Source organism: Pteropus medius, unplaced genomic scaffold, assembly GCF_902729225.1.
Source record: "Pteropus medius unplaced genomic scaffold, Ma_sr-lr_union100, whole genome shotgun sequence".
Taxonomy (NCBI): Eukaryota; Metazoa; Chordata; class Mammalia; order Chiroptera; family Pteropodidae; genus Pteropus; species Pteropus medius.
In genome coordinates this window covers 21,816,794-21,835,804 of record NW_024350319.1, presented here as the reverse complement: position 1 = coordinate 21,835,804, position 19,011 = coordinate 21,816,794, and the positions used below count along the sequence as shown (strand labels likewise).

The following is a 19,011-nucleotide window of genomic DNA, read 5'->3' as shown; positions in this document are numbered from 1 at the left end:
ACAGAGAACAAACTGAAAGTTGCCAGATGGAAGAAGGGTTGGTGGGGAGGGGGGCTGGATGAAAAAGGTGAAGGGATTAAGAAGTACAAATTGGTAGTTATGAAATAATCAAGGAGATGTAAAGTACAACATAGGGAATATAGTACATAATTTTGTAATAATTATGAATAGTGCCAGGTGGGTATTAGATTAATCGGGTGAGGGGAAGCACCTCGTAAATTATATAAATGTCTAACCACTATGCTGTACACCTGAAACTAACATAAAATAATACTGAACATCAACTGTAATTAAAAATAAATAAAATTTAAAAATAAATAAAATGAACATGTATTACTCTTATCATAAAAAAGTACAAATGTTAGAATAAAAATTAGATACTCTATTATGTCTTCATTGATATGACTACCTTACTAAATTAAATAATTTTATTTTTGCCATAAAAAAATAGAAATATGCCATGCCAGATGGCATCTCAGAGGACTGGGATAGGATAAAAATATTCTTCATTTATTAATTTTCTTTTTTATTCACCTTCCCTGCTATATTCATTTCTGAGTTGGTTGAAAGAGAACAGAAACCCACATATGGCATGGCACATGACATTCAATCAGTGTTCAGTAAATATTGTTGGATGAAATTGAATTCTACAATTGAGTCCACAAACCTCATTTTCCTGTGGGACCACTGAGCCAGCACTGGACCTTTCCATCCTTCAGGCCTCAGTGGCTGCTTTTAAACTTAGTCTCCATACTGGTAAATGGGTTACCATCTGAGGCAGAGCTCTTTCTGAGGCTATCTTTTGTGTTCCCTTGTTGCCACCAGGACATTCTCTCTCTCACCAGTGAACAAAGAGATAGTGAGGTGCACAAGCAAATCTCTGATTTGCACAGAAGCCCTGCTCATTCTTTCATCATGTAGGGATTGGGGGTTATGTGCAGATGTGTAGCAGGCGGACGGGGGTGGCGTTTTAAAGCTCAAATCAAAGTTCACTGTGGCCCTTACCACTGTATTGGTCCTTACCTGAAAACAGGAACAGTAAAGAATATTTTAGGAAGAGGCAATGAGCCTTTGGCACTCGTCTACCAGCCTCAGCCCCAGTGAACTGCTCAATTTGTTAGGGACACAACAAAGTTGGAAGTGATCTTCGAAAGTCTAGAACCCAAGGCCTCCTGTAGGAGATGAGGCCTGTGAGCCAGGGAAAGGGCCTCTCAGGTGGTCAGTCTGATTGGGGATATCAGAAATTTATATAAAATGCTTTCTGGCAAGTCCTGGGCTCTGCCCAAAGTGTGCAAGCTCCTGCTTACACATTGTGAGGCCCCGAAGCCTACCTCCTGGAGCCTGCCTAGGGTCTGCAACCAGGGTTTGAATCTAGGCTCTGTCCTTGTCTAGCTGTGTGACCCAGAGAAGGCAAGCCTCTCCAAGTCTATTTCCATAGCCTGTTTATTGGGATAGTCAGAGAGATAATGAGTGAAAAGGCTTTGAAGAGTGCCTGGCGTATAGTGATAACAGCAAATGCCTACTCTATCTTCACATCTATGAACTTGTTGAATCTGTGCAGTACAACAACCTATGACGTAGGTGCTATTATTGTAACTATGTTTACAGATAAAGAAACAGAGAAGTTAAGGAACTTGTCTAAGGATAATGACAGAGTCAGAATTTCTAGACTATGAAAATCTGGCTCAGGTCCATGTCTTTAATTACTACATTCTGCTGCCCTTCATTTACTATGGTATTTAAAATTTTCCTTGGCAGGGGTGTAATTGTTACACTTATTTGGAAAAATAATTTGTCAATATGTGTCCATAAACTTTAAAATGTTCTTACTCTTTGATTCAGTAATTCCTCTTCTGCCAATCAATCCTAAAGAAAAAAAATACATACATAAAAACTTTAAAAATCACTGTATCATTTATAGTAGGGAAAAGAAAAACAATCTAACTGTCCAGTAAAAGGTGAACAAAAAAATCATAACACATCATCTAAATAGACAGTTATACAATATCAAAATATACATCTAGTATACATATTTTGCAAAATATACATCTAGATTTCTTTTTTTTTTTTTTTGAGATTGGAAAAACTGCCTCCCAAATAGTAGTTAGTAGTGGTTAAACTAAGGTAGTGGGATATGGAAGTGTGTTTCAATTTTTCTTTTATCTACTTTACAAATGTTCCATCATATAGCTATGCTGTGTTCGGCGATGTATTTATTGAATGCAATTTTCTGGGCTTGTGATGAGCAACATACCAAATAACTGTCCACTATTGGGGTGATGGGTTAGAAGTTTGCTGCATATGAGGGAATGTGTTCATGCTGTCTACCGAGGGACGTGCCTCTCAGGCAAAGTTACAATATGCAGGCTTTAATTTCTTAAAGCGAAGTGTTTCATCTAGGGTAGAGTAAAATGATCACCAAACATCCTGGAGGAAATGGTGAAAAACTTAAAAGAAAAATAATTTTACATTTCCTCTCTCGTTACATTTTCCATTCACCAAGTAAAATCTACTCCTTTTTTTTTTCCATAAAAGTTCACACTGGGTATGTTTCTATGAAGAGTCATCTCATGCAGCCCACACATAAGATGACACTTTATTCAGTCAATCTGTTCTTAGGAACAATGTAAAAATACATATGTGGAGAGGTTAACAATTTTCTTATTTGAACTCTGAACACCAGAGCTAACAGCCCCCTCCCTCATCAGATGTTTGAAATCCTTTTTGTAAAGTTTAATTTAAAATTTTTATAGTAATATATTTTATAATGTATCAAGATTTGAATGTCAGTCCCAAAATGTTTATTTAAAAAAATAGTGTTTTTCTTCATTTTTGAAAGGATTCCAAATATTAATATGACATCAGATCTTACTCATAGCATAAGACTTATATTAATTTGTTTATCTCCAAATTTCTCCTTTACCCCATTTCCCAATTTTTGCGTATGTCGGTCAAAAAAAGCATTACCCACTTTCCATAAATGATACCATCAAATCTCATTCTGACTTACAGCGACATTTGAATTTTATCTTGATAGCCTGCTACTTGTAAGAGTAGAAGGGAGACAATGGTATTATATAACATTTGAATTAAGCCATTACGCAATTACCACTTTGCATTTATTTTCCTTGAATTCATACAATTTAGAAAAAATATATATCTCTGCCTGACTATACCCACAAAGATAGCTAATGCAAAGACAAAAATTAAATAGTTGTTTAATGCCATGAGGACAAAACCATGGCAATATGACAGGGTGTGGTTATTGTCTAACAAATACTTCATGTGAATAAAATAGAGATCTGTACTATATCTGGTCTTTAATCAAAATCTAACTTTTCCATAGTTGATTTTTATAATCTTTTAATTGCTTGTTAAGTGATATGAATTCTCTTGGCTTATGCATTAAATAAACATGTTATCCAAAACACTTTTTCTGGTATGTATCAAAGGCCTTAAAAATATCCATTGTCAGATCCAGAAATTTCGCCCCTAAAAATACCTCTTAAAGAAGCAATTTAAAATGTGGGCAAAGCTAGCTCCAGAAAACTTTTTATTGCATTATTTAAAATAGTAAAAAATTTTAAAGAGCTAAATACTAAAACAGGAGCGATTGAGTAAATTACAGTAATCTAGTTTAGACTCCTTTTTTAAGCGACTGAGAATGATAAAAGATAATACTAGAGCAAGGAAGATGATTGTCATAATTTTTATTTAAATAATTTTTACTATAAAACTTTTTGTTCAATTAAATAAAACTTGAAAAATAAAAGAGAATAGGAAAAAGAAATACTATTATAATGTTCAGTAAAAAAAGCAGAATACACATTTGTACCTGTGATATGATTACAGTTATGGTTTTTTAAAGAAGCAGAGCAAAAACACTGGAAAGTTGTTTTACTAGGGTTTCTTCTTTCTTTATCAAATTATATCTCATATCATTTATAATGAAAAAATATATTTTAAAAATAAAGCACCACCTTCATAAAGACAAAACCTCTGTCTGGCCTGCAGAGGAACCTCATGCCCAGTCCCACCCTGTGATTTTTTTTTTCTTTTTGATTTTACTTTAAGTGTGTCTCCCACAGGTACTCTTCAGCCAATAGCTCACGGTATTTGACACATGGCAGACATTTCCTGTTTTAAAGATGGGTAAACTTAGTCCTAAAACAAGTTGGTTACTAATTTAACTTTCCCAAAACAAATCCATAAAATATCTAGAAATGAAAATAGATCCTTCATTCACTTTCTCTGACTTTTGACTTAAAAAAAAATCCAAGTCCCTGAAAATTGCTGTAACGAAGTTTACTTATGCAGAGTTGAATAAATTGAAGCAGGACATGGAACAAGGAGGTTAAACCTAGGACACCCCCACTGGGAGCATTCTTCCATTCTTGGTGCCCAGAGGAACCTGTGAAGAGTGGAAACTGAAGGACTGCTCCGCAGTCTTGCAAGGTAGGTAGGTATTCTGACTTTACAAGTGAGAAACTGAGGCTGGGAGAGTTGAATTAACTTACTCAAGGTCACAGGGGTAGTTAACTAGCATAACAGAGATTGATACCCACAAATGATTGTCTACAAAGAGCATGGACTCTTTCCCCTCCTGGCAGCATTGCTGTGAAAATCAAATGAAGCAAACATTACAGAAATGTATGCTGGAAAATGGGGCATCACCACCCCTCTCTGCGGTTCCTGGATCACCCATCCTTCGAAGCTATATCTCCCCAAATAGAACAGAGATGGTAACTGTAAAGCCTTGTGAAAAAATAAATAAATAAATAAGAGACTGGTAATATCCTGTCACAATTTTCTTTTTAAAAATGTCTCAGATCTTTTATTGTAGGGAAATTCTGATCTATGAGATGCTGCTTGAAATAAATAGGCCACTGGCCAGAGCTTGGAAATGTTTGCCTCATGAAGAAGGTCATTTGTTATTTGGCACCTACTGATAGATTATTTTTGTTACTTAATAGCAATTAGTAAATTACTGACAAAATTAGTCAATTTAACATCCTTTTATACATCCTTTTATACTATATCCCTATAAATACTGGGAAAACCAGTATTTATAGAAAATTATGCCCTGAGCCTACATTATGCTTACCATTAGATTTCAGTTCCAAAGGAACATATGGGGGTAGGGATTCTTTCTAGCTTTTAAAAATTTGCACTTTGGCGGGGGTGTGTGTCGGGGGAGGGTTCTTATTGTCTTTACTCTCAGGTTAGTAGTAAATGAGAAGTAGTTTGAAGTAGTGGCAAGTCAGATTCATTCTACCATTTCCAGTACTGGCTCTTGGCTGCTGTTTGGCAAGTTTCTTAACCTTCAGGTGCCCCTCTTCTTACTTTTTCCCCCTGCTCCCGCTAAATGGGAATCACATTTCAACACCATACACCTGGGAAATGACCTGCTCTTGCTAGTTAAATATTTTTAATATGTATTTATTTGTTTGAATCGGTAATACAGCCACATGGTTCAAAACAGGAAAAGGGGGATTCGGTGCCATCTCCCTCCCACCTGCTTCTCTCTGGTGTTCCTGTCCCAGTCCTCAGTTTTATTTTGCAAACTCAAAAGCTTGTGAAGAGCAAACAAAGCAAGATGACTAGATTTAATCTGAATGAAATAGATTTATTCTGAATGAAATAGATTTATTCTAAGGTGATATGCAAGGTGATTTATTTGTCCCCTTCATAGCCTCCCCATGTTTTCTGAGACTTCAAAAAGCAACACTCAATTAAACTGCTGAATAGTCACATCCCCTTTTCAAGAAATTTTGACTGTGAACTTGCTAATGTGCAAAGAAAATGGTTTAGCCATTTCCCTAGAATTTGATTGATAATAAATTTTCTTTTGACTCATTTATCATTTTCTTTTAAATTTTTGTCTTTTTCTGCTTTGCATAGGATAGAAGGAATAAGGGAAATATTTGTTTTGGACTGTTTTAAGATTTTTATATCTTGGGCCAGGACAAAGCACCCAAGAAATAAAAACTTAACAAAACGCCCTTAATTTCCCTTCAGCTAATTCAATATTTGTAATCTTTCTGATTAAGACTAGTTACCTCTGCATTTATTTATAAAGGGTGTGTTGAGCAAGTATTAGTATAAAGACAGCAAGTAGGCACAAAAGATGTATGCCTAGTCCAGCACCTGGCACACAGTAGGTGTGCAGCCATTGCGGTATAAAACATAATTAATTTATTAAAGCATGCTTGAAGCGCTGCCACGGTAACCAAATATTTTCCACAATTATTTAGATTTACAGTACAAATTTAAAATTATTAAAAAATTCTCTAGGAAAAGAGCTCTAAGGGACTCTTTTTTCCTAGAGAACTTTGGATTACTCTAATATATGGTATTATATTGGCAAGAAATAAGAGCACCACTCTCTTCTCCCGGTATCTGACACTGGAGACTTATTGTGCATGCATTAGTGATCAAAATCTAAGTCAATTCATTTAGGAAAGCAATGCAATTACAACGATATCCACCCTTGTCAGGAAAAGGCTTGGACTTTAAGTATACACAACAGACCACACTATGGATCATGACATACAGGCTAGCGTTGGAGATTGCTGCATTGTTTACTTATGGGTGAGATTTTAATTTTTTCTGTTCTATTAACAGGATTAATTAATTAATGCCATTCATTTACTGAGTGCACAGACATTTGTTAAGAGACTACCAGGGACATAGTGCCGTAGATCCAGTTGCCCACCCTCATATAACACACAATCCCGGCGAAGATTTACTTTTTAAGAATCATCGGGGTAGTGCTTTCATGGCGCTTTACTGCTCCCCTCTGGACCAGGTGCCTATGTATGACCTCAGTGGGTGGCGGAGCCCGCCCCTGAGATTCAGCTCTCCTTGGCGGGCCTGGGCAGGGCGGGGTCAGCCGAGCAGCCGCCGCCGCTGCCCCCGCGCGCTCCCTCCCGCGTGGACTTTAATTTCGCAGCTCCGACCACCGGAAATTAGCCGCCAGCAGAGCGAGGCCGGCACCGCGCGGGAGAGCACGGCGTGGGGAGGGTGCTCCCTCCAGCCCAGCCGGGCGCCCGCGGGACGCGCCACCAGCGCCCTCTCCGCCGGGGGCTCGGCGCTCGCCCACCTCTTCCAAATTTAACCATTACCTAAATCCGAAGGGAAATGAGCAAACCTCTCGGATTGGGTGTCAAGGTATTTTCAGCATCGTTGGGCGTATTTATCCCGAAGTGTTTCCACAACAAGCTATTTCGGGGCGGCGGTGCAGGTTTCTCTCTGCGGACGCCGCGGCCACTCGCCGGGCTCCAGGCCGGCGGCACCGCGGGCGGGTGATTCACTGTCCCGACCCGGGGGCGGCGCAACCCAAGCAGGAGGCGAGGTCGGGGGCTGGGGGGATTGTCCCGGACCAGATGGGCGGAGAGGCCTCCTCGGAGCAGGGCGCTCTCACTCCCGGCGCTCCAGTCAATCTGTGTCCTGAATCTGTGGCTTCTCGCTGTGGAAGTCTCACAAGAGTCAAGAACAGTTCATTTTCTTTCGAGTCATTTCTAGTGTCTGGGCCCTTCAGGTCTCCCCCTTCCCGCCCCACGCCTTTCTACAGAGAAAAACCGGGTTAGGACCGTCGTGGAAGATGGCTGGAAAGGCTGGGCCTCCTATCTGCCTCCTAGCCCCTTGCACAGAGGAACGCGCCCAGCCTCCGGACTAGGGGAGGGGGGTGGGGAGCATGTCTGAGCGGGCTAAGCGAGCTACTCCTTAACGCTCAGGAAGTGAAGCTTGTGGTTTTGGGGGCTGAGCTCGGAAGGAGATTAAAAAAGAGAGAGAGAGAAGGAGACAGAGAGAGCGGTCTGTCCCGAAAGCAACTCAGTTTGGAAACTCTCAGAGCGCAGTGTCCGCGCCCTGACCCCGCAGGTAGGTCCGCTGCTCCTGTTCTGCGCCTCCCTCCTGGCGGGGGCGGCGGAAACTAGCTGGGCACTGGCACTGCGGGGGCGACCAGAGGGCGCTGCTGGGTTCCTACCCGCGGCGAGTCTCTGTGCGGGAGCACGAAGAACTGTATCCGCTGGGTCCTGGCGCGACCCGCACGGTGGGGCTGGGATCTGACGCAGGGGACGCGCGCCAGGCCATTTGGTAGTTCTGCAAGAGAGCGGGACCCACTCGGGAAGGAAACATCTGGTGGGGAGGCGGCGGCAGCTGGGCTCAAGAGTCAGCTCCCTCAGCGCCTCCAGCTCCCGCCTTCCCAGGCCCTGACCATGAACAGAGGCCCTGCGGGCCCGCGTGCGCGGAGAAGGCCGCCCCGCCCCCCGGCCGCCAGCTGCTACTCGAGGTCGCCTTCCCACGCGCTCAGCCCTCTGCCCTACCACCCTGCTACCCACCCCACCCTCCCAGGAACCCACAGAGCCAGCCAGGATGGGAGAGTGGCGCGGGGCTGTTGCCCGAGTCGGGAAGGTGCCACCGCGTCCGCTCGATCCCGCGCTGTCCTAGCCAGTCCAGACTCAGCGCGGGCGCGGACAGTTTCCCCCGTGCCCCCGCCCCCAACTCTGGTCCAGCTCCGCGCCAACTCGTACTCAAGGCTCAGCAGGGCCCCCGGGACCTTTCCACCCGTTTTCCTTTCCTCTGAGTTTTAGGGTTGTTTAAGGAATTGATTTTTGCGTTCGTAGTGTCGAATTATACGGCCGAAGGGGTGGCTCATGCCGCGCCGCAAGGAAAACTGAAGCGGCAGGACTAAGCCCTAGGGCAGCCCAAACACCCCGAAGCCTCCTGAAGTCCCATCTGAGGCACCCTCACCCCAGGGGCCTTCTGGCACTTAGGACCGGGAGACGTAGCTCTGGGCTCCGCTACATGTCCCAGCCGTCTTTTCTCCCAAGCTTGTCCCTACTCCCCAGGAGAAGGAGACACAGTGGGGGGGCGTGGAATGCCCTTCAGAGAACGAGTCCGCTGGAACTCGTTTTGAGCCCGGAGCGCCAACCGGCAGATGTAGACTGTCCTGCATCCTGCCTTAAGATCCGCGCGACTCCAAATCTGGTAGTCTACGTCGCACGAAGCCCAAGGACAAGGGGTCCTGCCCTGGTCCAGGGTCCCCAGCGCCCTTGTTTCTGAACTAGCCAAGACCTCGTAGAGCTGATGCCCGAAGAGCCTGCAGCTCGCAAGTGAACCCGGGCCCCATCGTCGTCGCCCCGGGAAGAAGGCTGTTTTCCTTAGACCTCCTCACCCTCCTGGTCCCGCCCCCTGAGAGACGAGGAGAGCAGGAGGCACTGCCCCGCCTCCCCGCCGGGCTCAGGTTTCGACCCTGGGATTAGGTGAACTGATTGGGGGTTAATGAGAGCGACGTAGCGGGTAGCTAGCTCTCTCCCAACCCCGCGCCGGGACCCCGGCTCTCTGGCTGCTGCCAGAGCAGCGTGCGTTCTCCTGCGTCCGCTAAACTGGGTTCTCCGGAACGCCGCGCGTTTCCCCGCCAGCGCGCGCAGATCGGGCTCGACTTCCCCAAGACAAGGTTGTTGGTGAGCAAAAAGGAAAGTGTTTTTGCCTGGGACTTGGTTTCCGAAATTAGGTCTCCATGGCCTGGGGTGTCTCGTCCTGGATCCTGCCTGCTCCCACCGCACCTGCGTCTCCGGGCCAACTTTTTCCCCCGCATGGGGCATGACCGTGGGCGGAACAAGATCATGGGGATGCGAGTTCCTGCCTGGGCTGGGGTCGGTCTTCTGCCACTCTCTCCGCCCCCACCTCACCTCTTGTCCTGCCTTCCGGCTTTCTTTCTCCTGCCTTCGCTGCCCTCAGTCTCTCTGGTGTTGTCCACCGGACCCCACCCCTCAGCCTGCCTAGTGCGCCCCGCCTCTGCCTTCTTTTCACTCCAGTCTGTAGCCAGTTCTCGGAGGGGTTGGCTCCTTGCCTATTTCAGGTCCCGGACCACTGATACATCCCCTGGCCCTAAATGTATCCATGGGTCCCCGACCTCTTTCCCAGCCCGAAAGCAAAGCCAGGCATGCAGTGAATGGTCGAATTGGAGTAACTGGAGCGTTGCGGGCTCTGGCTCTTCTAAGAGTTTGATTGCGGGAGCGAGTTTTGCTGGGGAAGGGGAGGAGCCGAGGGGAGTGGGCAGAGCAGAAGGAAGAGGCCTGAGCCCCGGCCTCCAGACCACGATTGCCGCTGAGCTGTGGCGGCGGCAGCGGCGGGCTCGCACCACCTGTCCGAGTGCCACCTGGTGAGCGTGGCGCAGCGGGGCCAGGCCCCTCCTCCCGCGGGCCTTTCTCGCTCCTCCCCGGCCAGAGCTCTATCTCCGCCCGACTATCCAGTCCCGGGCTCGGAGCGTGCTGACTCGCGTTTCCACCCGGTTCTCCTCTCGCAGGTCTCTGCCTGGCTGGGGCTGAGCAAGAACTCGGGGTAACGGTGGGGTGACAGCGGCTCCAGGGACCCTTGGAGCAGAGTGGGGAGCGCGCCCGACCATCATGCCGCGTTCGTTCCTTGTCAAGAGCAAGAAGGCTCACAGTTACCACCAGCCGCGCTCCCCGGGACCCGACTATTCTCTCCGCCTGGAGAATGTGCTGGCGCCAGGCGGAGCAGGTGCGGGGCGCGCGCGGGCCGGGCGGGGCTGCTCCCGGGAACGTAGACTCTGCGCCCTGCCACGCCATTCCCCAGGAACCGGGAAGAGAGGCCCGACGCCCCCTTTGCTGCCTGTTTTGTTTCCTACCGTCTGGTTTCTTCCGGGCTTGTCGCCAAGGTGCCAAGGCCTCTCTGCTCTCGCCCTCGGATCCGGGAAGGTCTGGGGAGAGATGAGAACACTGGGTGCCATGGTCTGGGGGGCGCCACTTTAGAACCATTGGGCCCAACCAGGCCCAGCCTGAGCCCCTATTCTGCCTCCTCTCCGCAGACAGCACCTCGAACGCAGGCGGGGCGAAGGCGGAGCCCAGGGGCCGTTTGTCCCCCGAGTTGCAGCTGACGGAGGCCCGCGACAGAGCCTCCGTGTCCCCTGGCAGCTGCGAGGGCAGCGTCTGCGATCGGAGCTCGGAATTTGAGGACTTCTGGAGGCCTCCGTCGCCCTCTGTGTCTCCAGGTAGGAACTCGTTGAAGCTCTAGGGCCCAAGCGCCAGGGACCCCTCGGCGAGGAATGAACCCGCGCGGCTTTGGGCGCAGATGTACTAAATGAATGGTGGAGAAATTTTCAGAGAGGGGGGAGCGTTTTCCTGGGGGTAAGGGGCCCGGTGGAGAGGCATTTGGCTTCTCTGGGACTGTAACAGCCTGTTTTCGGGGTCTGCTGCTTGAATCCGAGGCAGCGGGACCCAGGCTGTTCATCCCGAACTAATTCGTTTGCGCGGAGCCGATGCGTGGGAGAAAATAAATGAGTGATTTCAACCCGAAGCAAAGTCGATATTTCGTTTTCTGGCCAGAGCTGTTAACAAAGAATCCAGAGCCCCGAGTCTCAAACAAACGGAAACCTGGCCACTCTGAAAGAAACCAGTCATTGCCTTTAAAAATTACGCTCGCTCCCGCGGCGTGGGACCTGGCAGCGCATGGGGCGCCCAGCCAGTGGGACCCGTCCGGGACGAAAATCTCAGCCCCGCTCCTCTGGCTCTTCGCGGGCGTGGATTGGGGGCCCATTTCATTTTTCGTTCTGCCTGGTTGGCTCAAGTTGGGGGACCAGCTGTCTGGTTTCATTTCCAGCCAGTAGTCGAGTTTTGCGAAAACTGAGTGATTTTTCACGTTGTGTGGGGATTGAGTCTCGGGGTCGGGCCGGGGAAAGGAGAGTGCAGACCAGCCAGATCTGCCAAGGGCCAGTTGTTCCCAGATGACATTTACTAGTTTTGAAAGACACCCCCAACCTCATCCTGCACTCAGTGCGTTGGCTTGGCTAAAGCGTAACTCCAGCGAATGTGTCTGGGAGCTAGTGACCCGGGGGTTCTTGGCTGTGCGGGACACCACCCCTAAAGGACTCGGCGCCGCCCGCATCTCTCTCGGACGGAAACTCAGGGTGCAGCCTCTTGGCGAAGTGGCTAGTCTCGACTGGAGGCTGCGATGTGTGTGAACGGATTTGTAAACCTGTATGCATTTAGAGAAAGTATATGTTGGTCATCTGGTTCTAGCAAAAATCACGTGGGGTGGAGGTGCAGAAGGCCCTGAATTCGGAAAGCTATTCCCCTTACTGTTAGTGGCTAAACCTTAATTGTGAATTATTCTCTAAGAAATTCGGGTGTTGTTTTTTTTTTTTTCTTGTCAAGCTATGATGGGAATGGGGAATATTTGGCAGGCAGTTGAAGCCCCAGGCCCCCTTCCCGCTGCCCCTTTGCTACTGGCATGGGGCAGGGGGTGGGAGGAGTGGCGGGGAGGTGAACACTTAATAACTTTAAGTAATGTTAACGCCTTCCCCTCCCCCCTTTATTTCAGGTGGGCTCTGGTGGGCTGGGCCGCATTTTATTGGTCCTCTCCTTCCCTCCTTTTCGATCTTGGGAAAGAAAAGGAACGGAGTGGGAACACATTTGGGCCGCAGAGCGCCTGCTGTGGGTCCCCTGCCCACGATTGCTGTCCAGGTCTCGAACCGTGGCCACCTTCTCCTCCGTCACAGCTCAGCTCAGTGCAGTTATTAACCACAGACAGTGTGGCGCGCCTTTCTCTATGGCACCACCAGAAAAGACCCTCTTAACGACCTGCGCTTCCCTTGCCCTGGCACAGAATTTACCGATCTCTGCTCGGGATGGATGTCATTTTAATTATGTTTGCTGCTTGCGGCCTCCAGTGGCCCTCGAGGCCTCAGGGACAAGGCTCGTGTTTTATCCAGGCACCTAGTGCGGCACCTGGCACACGGAGTGCTCCACAGTGCTGGGTGCCTGGCAGCCCCAAACACCCGACTGGCAGACGCAGCCGGGTGGCACCTGACTTGCAGTCTTAAGCCTGACCAGACACCTTCTTGTGTCTCCGCAGCCTCAGAGAAGTCAATGTGCCCGTCGCTGGACGAAGCTCAGCCCTTCTCCCTGCCCTTTAAGCAGTACTCGTGGAGCGGCCTGGCGGGGTCTGACCTGCGGCACCTGGTGCAGAGCTACAGGCCGTGCGCGGCACTGGAGCGCGGCGCCAGCCTGAGCCTCTTCTGCGAGCGCACCCAGGAGCCAGGCCACCCTGCGGCGCTGTACCGCCCGGAGCGGGCGGGCGGCGCCGGGTCAGGGGCCCCAGGGGGAGGCAGCGCAGGAGGCGGTGCGGGCCTGGGGCTCTACGGCGACTTCGGGCCAGGGGCGGCCGGGCTATACGATCGGCCAGTGGCTGCAGCGGGTGGGCTGTACTCCGAGCGCAGCCACGGACGGCACGCGGACAAGGGCTCCGGAGTCAAGGTGGAGTCTGATCTGCTGTGCACTCGCTTGCTGCTGGGCGGCGGCTCCTACAAGTGCATCAAGTGCAGCAAGGTGAGGCTTCCGCGTCCCGGGCTTGGCCAGCCCTGCACCCGTGTCCCTGGCACACGCCCAGCCAGCGTCCGCACCCATCGGCCATTCTCAGCCGCCTTCTCCCCGGCCCCACCCGCCTTAGGTATTCTCCACACCGCACGGGCTCGAGGTGCACGTGCGCAGGTCTCACAGTGGCACCAGACCCTTTGCATGCGAGATATGCGGCAAGACCTTCGGGCACGCGGTGAGCCTGGAGCAGCACAAAGCCGTGCACTCTCAGGTAAGCTGGAAGCGCTTGCAGCCCTGCTCAGGTTTTCGCTTTCAGCGATCTTAAGCTTCTCTGTGCAGCACCCGCAGCTCTTCGCCTTGTGGCTTTCGCCTTGGACTTCCCTGGACTGCTCCAGTCTCTTCCACTTTGTTCCCTTGCCCAGATGTAGGTGTGTAGGGAAAGGTGAGTGGTGGTCGGCTCAGGCCTCCAGGCAGCCCTAGAATTTGATGCCACATCATTGCGAACCTCCAGAACCGTGATCCTGATCGTTGCTTTGGGTTTGAGGAGGGTTTGTACGCACTCTTGCTACTGATATATCCATTTCTTTTCCTCAGCTTTTCACCAAATGGCTGTCATTTCATCAGCATTAACCCCTCCACGACTGAAAAGGAGGGATCTCAGCTTATTTAAAGCATCTAGTGGCATATTTGTCCTGCTAGTCTTTCATTCATTCAAAATATTTGTTGCCCAACTTCCAGGTGCTAGGCATATGAGAATCCTATAACACATCAGGTCCCTGACAGGATGCCCATGTGGAGATTACAGTTTAGCTGAGAGACAGTGTGGATAAGCAAATAAGTACCCAAATAACTATGACAGGAGAAGGCTTACTCACAGAGACGTATTTACCAAAAAGAGTATTCTCCCATCTCCTCAACAGCTACACAGGCTGGAGGCTGGAGGGTGGGGGGCAACTCAAGTGACTGAGGTCTAAGCCTCCTGTGGAAGAGGGTGGAGAAGTGTTTGTAAACGGGTGTTAAAAAAACAGGGTGGTGATACAGTTTTGCCATGGGGTGTGGAGGGTTGTGGGTAAAAAGTGTTTGGGTAGCAAAAGTGTTAAAGGGGAAGAGGATAAGAGTGGGGAGGGTGGAGGTTGGAAATAAATGAGGGGAGAAAGGATAATGGAGCAGGCTCTTTGAAAAGTCTGAAGGAAGAGAAAGGCCACGCTTGGGATTTTAGATTCAAGTTAGTGACGAGGAGAATGTTAGCCTAGGTCAGGGGTCCCCAACCCCCAGGTTCCCCAATACCAGTCTGTGGCCTGTTAGGAACCGAGTCGCATAGCAGGAGGTGAGTGGTGAGCAAGCGAAGCTTCATCTGTATTTGCAGCCGCTCCCCAGCACTAGTACCACCGCCTCAGCTCCACCTCAGATCATCAGGCATTAGATTCTCATAGAACTGGTCCCTGGTGCCAGAAAGGTTGGGGACTGCTGGCATAGATGATTGCAGTAAGAATGACACATTTTTCAATAGGAGCGGAGCTTTGACTGTAAGATTTGTGGCAAGAGCTTCAAGAGATCATCAACGCTGTCCACACACCTGCTCATCCACTCAGACACCCGGCCTTACCCCTGTCAGTACTGTGGCAAGAGGTTCCATCAGAAGTCAGACATGAAGAAACATACCTTCATCCACACTGGTGAGCTGAAGGCCCTTGGCTTGTAGAAAACACCCAGTGAGGGATGGGGACCATGGGGACATTGTTCTTCCCCCTGAGGCCAATGTAATTCAACTTCTCTGTGATGTTCTGGCCCCAGAATGAGTGGTGGATGAAGCTTTCCAGATGGAGTTAATCTTTGCAGTGTGTTAAAGAAAACAAGGATGCAGATTCTCTTAGGTTCATTTATATATATGGTTCTCTCCAGAGGGGCCTTGATTTGAGATTGCATCTGAAGAACCACTCAGCAGCAGGTCAGCTGCAGGATCCCTTGCAAAGGCAATTTTCCTGTAGTTTAGCAGCTGCTCCAACTGCTGCCTGCTCTGGGTGAAATATGAAGCCCCAGGGTCCTCTCAGAGTGTTGTCCTAAATGTTTATCTGGGGATTGAGGACTTTCTCTAGGGCTTCTCCCCTGCATTTTTGGGGAGGGACTTATGTGTGCCATCTTGACTGCATTTTAAGAGTCTGAGAGCTTATTCTGATTGAGGGGGGAAATGGTAAATATTACTAAACACTGCTAAGCACTTTTTAAATGCATTCTCATTTTATGCTTACAACAGTGCTGTAAGGTAGAGACTATTCCTTATTCCCATTTTATATGATGAAGAAAGCAAGGTACAAAAGGGTTAGGTAGCCTGCTGAGGGTCACATTGCTAGCAAGTGGCAGGGCCAGGACTTAAATTCAGTGTCTGTGCTCTTGACCACCATTTATTGTATTCTATTTTCAAAGTCACGGGGGTTGACAGATATAGAAAGCTTCTCTTCACTTATTGCCCTCTTCAAAATATCAACAAGTTTGCGCCATAATAATGATAATTCTTTACCTATTATAATGCTTTATGATTTACAAAGTGCTTTCAAGTATATCGCTTCATTAGATCCTTACTGCCATCCCATAAAGTAGAAGGAACTACAATTACCATTCTGAAACTCGAAGAGAATAATTTACTAAAGTTCAAACCAAGAGTAAATCATAGGGCCATGAAATGCTCTAGCTTCCAAATCCTGGACTCTTTATTAATGTTTCGATTGTGTGTGGGTGGCATTTTTAATGCCAGGAGCACTCTCTTTAATAGTCAACAAGACATATACACAAGACCCAGAATTCTGACTATTTTATTTCAGAATATGAATACTGATTAAAAACAAATTACAGTGTATTCCAAACACTTACCATTCATATTTAAATATGTTTGGGCAAGGTAGATGCCCCCATCAGAAAACCCAGGAAAATATTCTCCTTTAATCATACCTTCTTGCCTGAAATTTCCATGTAACTCACTCCTTTTGAGTAAAGGTATTCCAGATGCTTATCAAAATGTAAGTAGGTTCTTGACTGAATGAAACATTAAGCCCTTATCAAACATTTACATTATAGCTAGAATTCATTTCTCAGATTTGTTTGACCCTAAGGGTTAGGATAAGTTTTGATGGGTGGTTTCTTATCAAGGAAATCTGAAGCATGAAGACAGAAAGAGGTGCAGCAAGATGGACAGAGGGTTCCTCAAAAATAAACTTCATCTATTTTGCATTTTTTCCAAGGCCAAGCCTTGACTATGATGCCATGTTAAGCAACTTGTGAATTGGGAATGGAAGAAGACAAAATCTTTTCTATCTGTTATTTATTAATCTATGGTGAAGAGTTGCTGGTATATAAAGAATCTTGTGATTAACCTCATGAAAAAGAAAGTAAAATCAAGATAGAAAAATATCAGCTACCTTAAGAAATACTTTGTGGCCCACATGTGAATTTTTAAAAATAAGATTTTGAGAAATATTAATGCTTCAGATGCATTCTATTGTCCTTCAAGAGCAAGAAAGAAGACAGGCTCACTGGTCCATGCAAACCAACACCCACTTGGAAACTCAGATTTGAAAACTTCCTCTGAATTAGAACAGAGTCACATGGTTTGAAGGACAGCCCCCACCCCCACCCCTCCTGTTGAACATCTGCTGTGGAGCTTTCAGCTTCTAAAGTCAGGAGAGTCTTCCCGGGGTGGATTCAGCTGCGAGCCTGAGGAGGGCACGTGGCCTTTGCTCTGTTTCCGCTTAGCAGGAAACGGTTTGAGGCCTTTTGGCTGGGAACCCCCACTCAGAAAGTCTCCCTTTCACCTGGTGCACCCATGGCTTTCTGAGACTTGCACTGCAACAGGTCACCCTCCAAGTTGCTTGAAGGCCTTAGACTGTAATGTAGCCAGCTGCTGTTGAGAGCATGTGGGTCACAGAGAATCCCCTCTAGCTTCATCACAGACTCATACTTCCTCCTCCACCCTTCCATCCCTGCAGGTGAGAAGCCCCACAAGTGCCAGGTGTGCGGCAAGGCATTCAGCCAGAGCTCCAACCTCATCACCCACAGCCGCAAGCACACAGGCTTCAAGCCCTTCGGCTGTGACCTGTGTGGGAAGGGCTTCCAGAGAAAAGTGGACCTCAGGCGGCACCGGGAGACACAGCATGGGCTAAAATGAGAGCCCTGGCTGGCTGCAAGCAGCAATTACACAACACTAGGGAGGGTAGCCTCCCCACATGCCACCACTCACTTCTGACTTCTCAGGCCTCCTAGTCCAGTCTGCAGATCCCACTAGGGTGTACCCCTTCACCTTACTTCCTGCAGCTGACAGAGGGGATAGATTGCTTTTTCAAAGTTCTTCCTAAAGTGGGAACCAAATGACTCACTGGGCTTTGGACGTGCCGAATGGGCTCCTCTCTACCTGAAGACTCAAACCCAAGAGGGGATCAGTTAAAACCTTGGGCCCCACAGTCCTTCACATTCCCAGCCCTGCTCCACAGACAGGAAGGTCCTTCAGGTTTCTTCCCTCCTGACCCACCCCAGATACTTGTGTGGAAGAGGAGGAATCACCATTTACAAGGTAGACACATGCTAATGTTTTTATCTAGAATGAAGAATGAGTGTTATTTTTATTTTTTTCCTTTTGGGAGGTCTGTTGACCCCTTTCTGTTGGGTGCTGCCTGTAAATCTTGGAGGAATTGTTTCTCCCACTTAAAGACTGGTTCAGAAATGATTTAGGGAAGTGGTTTCATACTTTTGAAATTACAAGATACACTGTAGAGCCTGCCCCAAGAAGATGCTGAAGAAAAGTGGATTTGGTGATGAGAGGAGATTAGAGGCCTCCAGGAGACCTTTGAAGGTTTCATCAGAGGAGGTAGAAGCACAGAGCAATGCCTTTGGACAAAATACTACCCATTCACTCAGCAAATGTTTGTTGATCACCAGTAACCATGGTACCAGGCCCTATGCTGGGTACTGGGGAGCCAGAGATTAAGGCCACAGCCTCTACCTTTGCCTTTCAAAAGCTAATAGTCGTACTTCCAAGTGTCTGAGTCTGTTCTTTCCCTCCAAAAGAATTTCAAGAAGACAAAACAGAATCTTGAACATTTCCTTCTGACCCGTTTGGATTTTATCAAAGATAAACAAAGAATAGCTGAACAGATACTTAAAAGATTTGTGTGTATATTCAGTTTTTTGTTGTCAAGCTGATTTTTAAAAGATGTATAAGCTAGCAGGCATGTAGGAATGAAGTCTCTGTCTTCAACTCTTTGACCCTCCATGTGTACCGTAGAGGACAAAAAAGTGGTATTTTCCTTTGATGAGGTTTGTAAATGTTTTTAGATTTTCTGAGGTGTATTATGTTTGTTAATACATATTTATTAGAGTGATGTTTTAAGTTAATAAAGTATTAAGACTCTTACATATTGCTTTTTTATTTAGGCAGGGAATTTGTGAAAGACCTTTGTTTTAGTCTGTAGAAGGAGTTGGCACTGAAAGAAACTATAGAAGTAAAGCAGATGAGCCAACATCCAGAAGAGAATAAAATTTAGTTTCTCTGCTTTTCATGTTTTTTTTTTTTTCTATTTCTTAGAGATCCTTAGTTCTTAACAGAAAAATTAGGTGTACAAAACTAAGCTCCTACCTTGGAGAGTCCCTGATGGTCCCGATTGTACATAGGTTCTTTTGAGAG

At 47.5% G+C, this 19,011-nt stretch overlaps 1 protein-coding gene across 2 annotated transcripts; it reads left to right on the top strand.

Moving 5' to 3' along the window:
• The first annotated feature begins 7,689 nt into the window (after positions 1-7,689).
• On the top strand, positions 7,690-18,741 carry GFI1 (growth factor independent 1 transcriptional repressor). 2 transcript variants are annotated; one of them, XM_039838842.1, is made up of 7 exons: positions 7,690-7,881; positions 10,313-10,527; positions 10,835-11,017; positions 12,880-13,352; positions 13,474-13,611; positions 14,851-15,016; positions 17,321-18,741. In XM_039838842.1, exons 2-7 carry the CDS (start codon positions 10,413-10,415, stop codon positions 17,497-17,499), a joined length of 1,254 nt encoding a protein of 417 aa, XP_039694776.1. In that variant the 5' UTR covers positions 7,690-7,881; positions 10,313-10,412; the 3' UTR covers positions 17,500-18,741. The 2 variants fall into 2 exon arrangements, with proteins under 2 accessions (XP_039694776.1, XP_039694777.1); XM_039838843.1 differs by lacking the exon at positions 7,690-7,881 and adding an exon at positions 8,539-9,467.
• Positions 18,742-19,011: the final 270 nt, after the last annotated feature.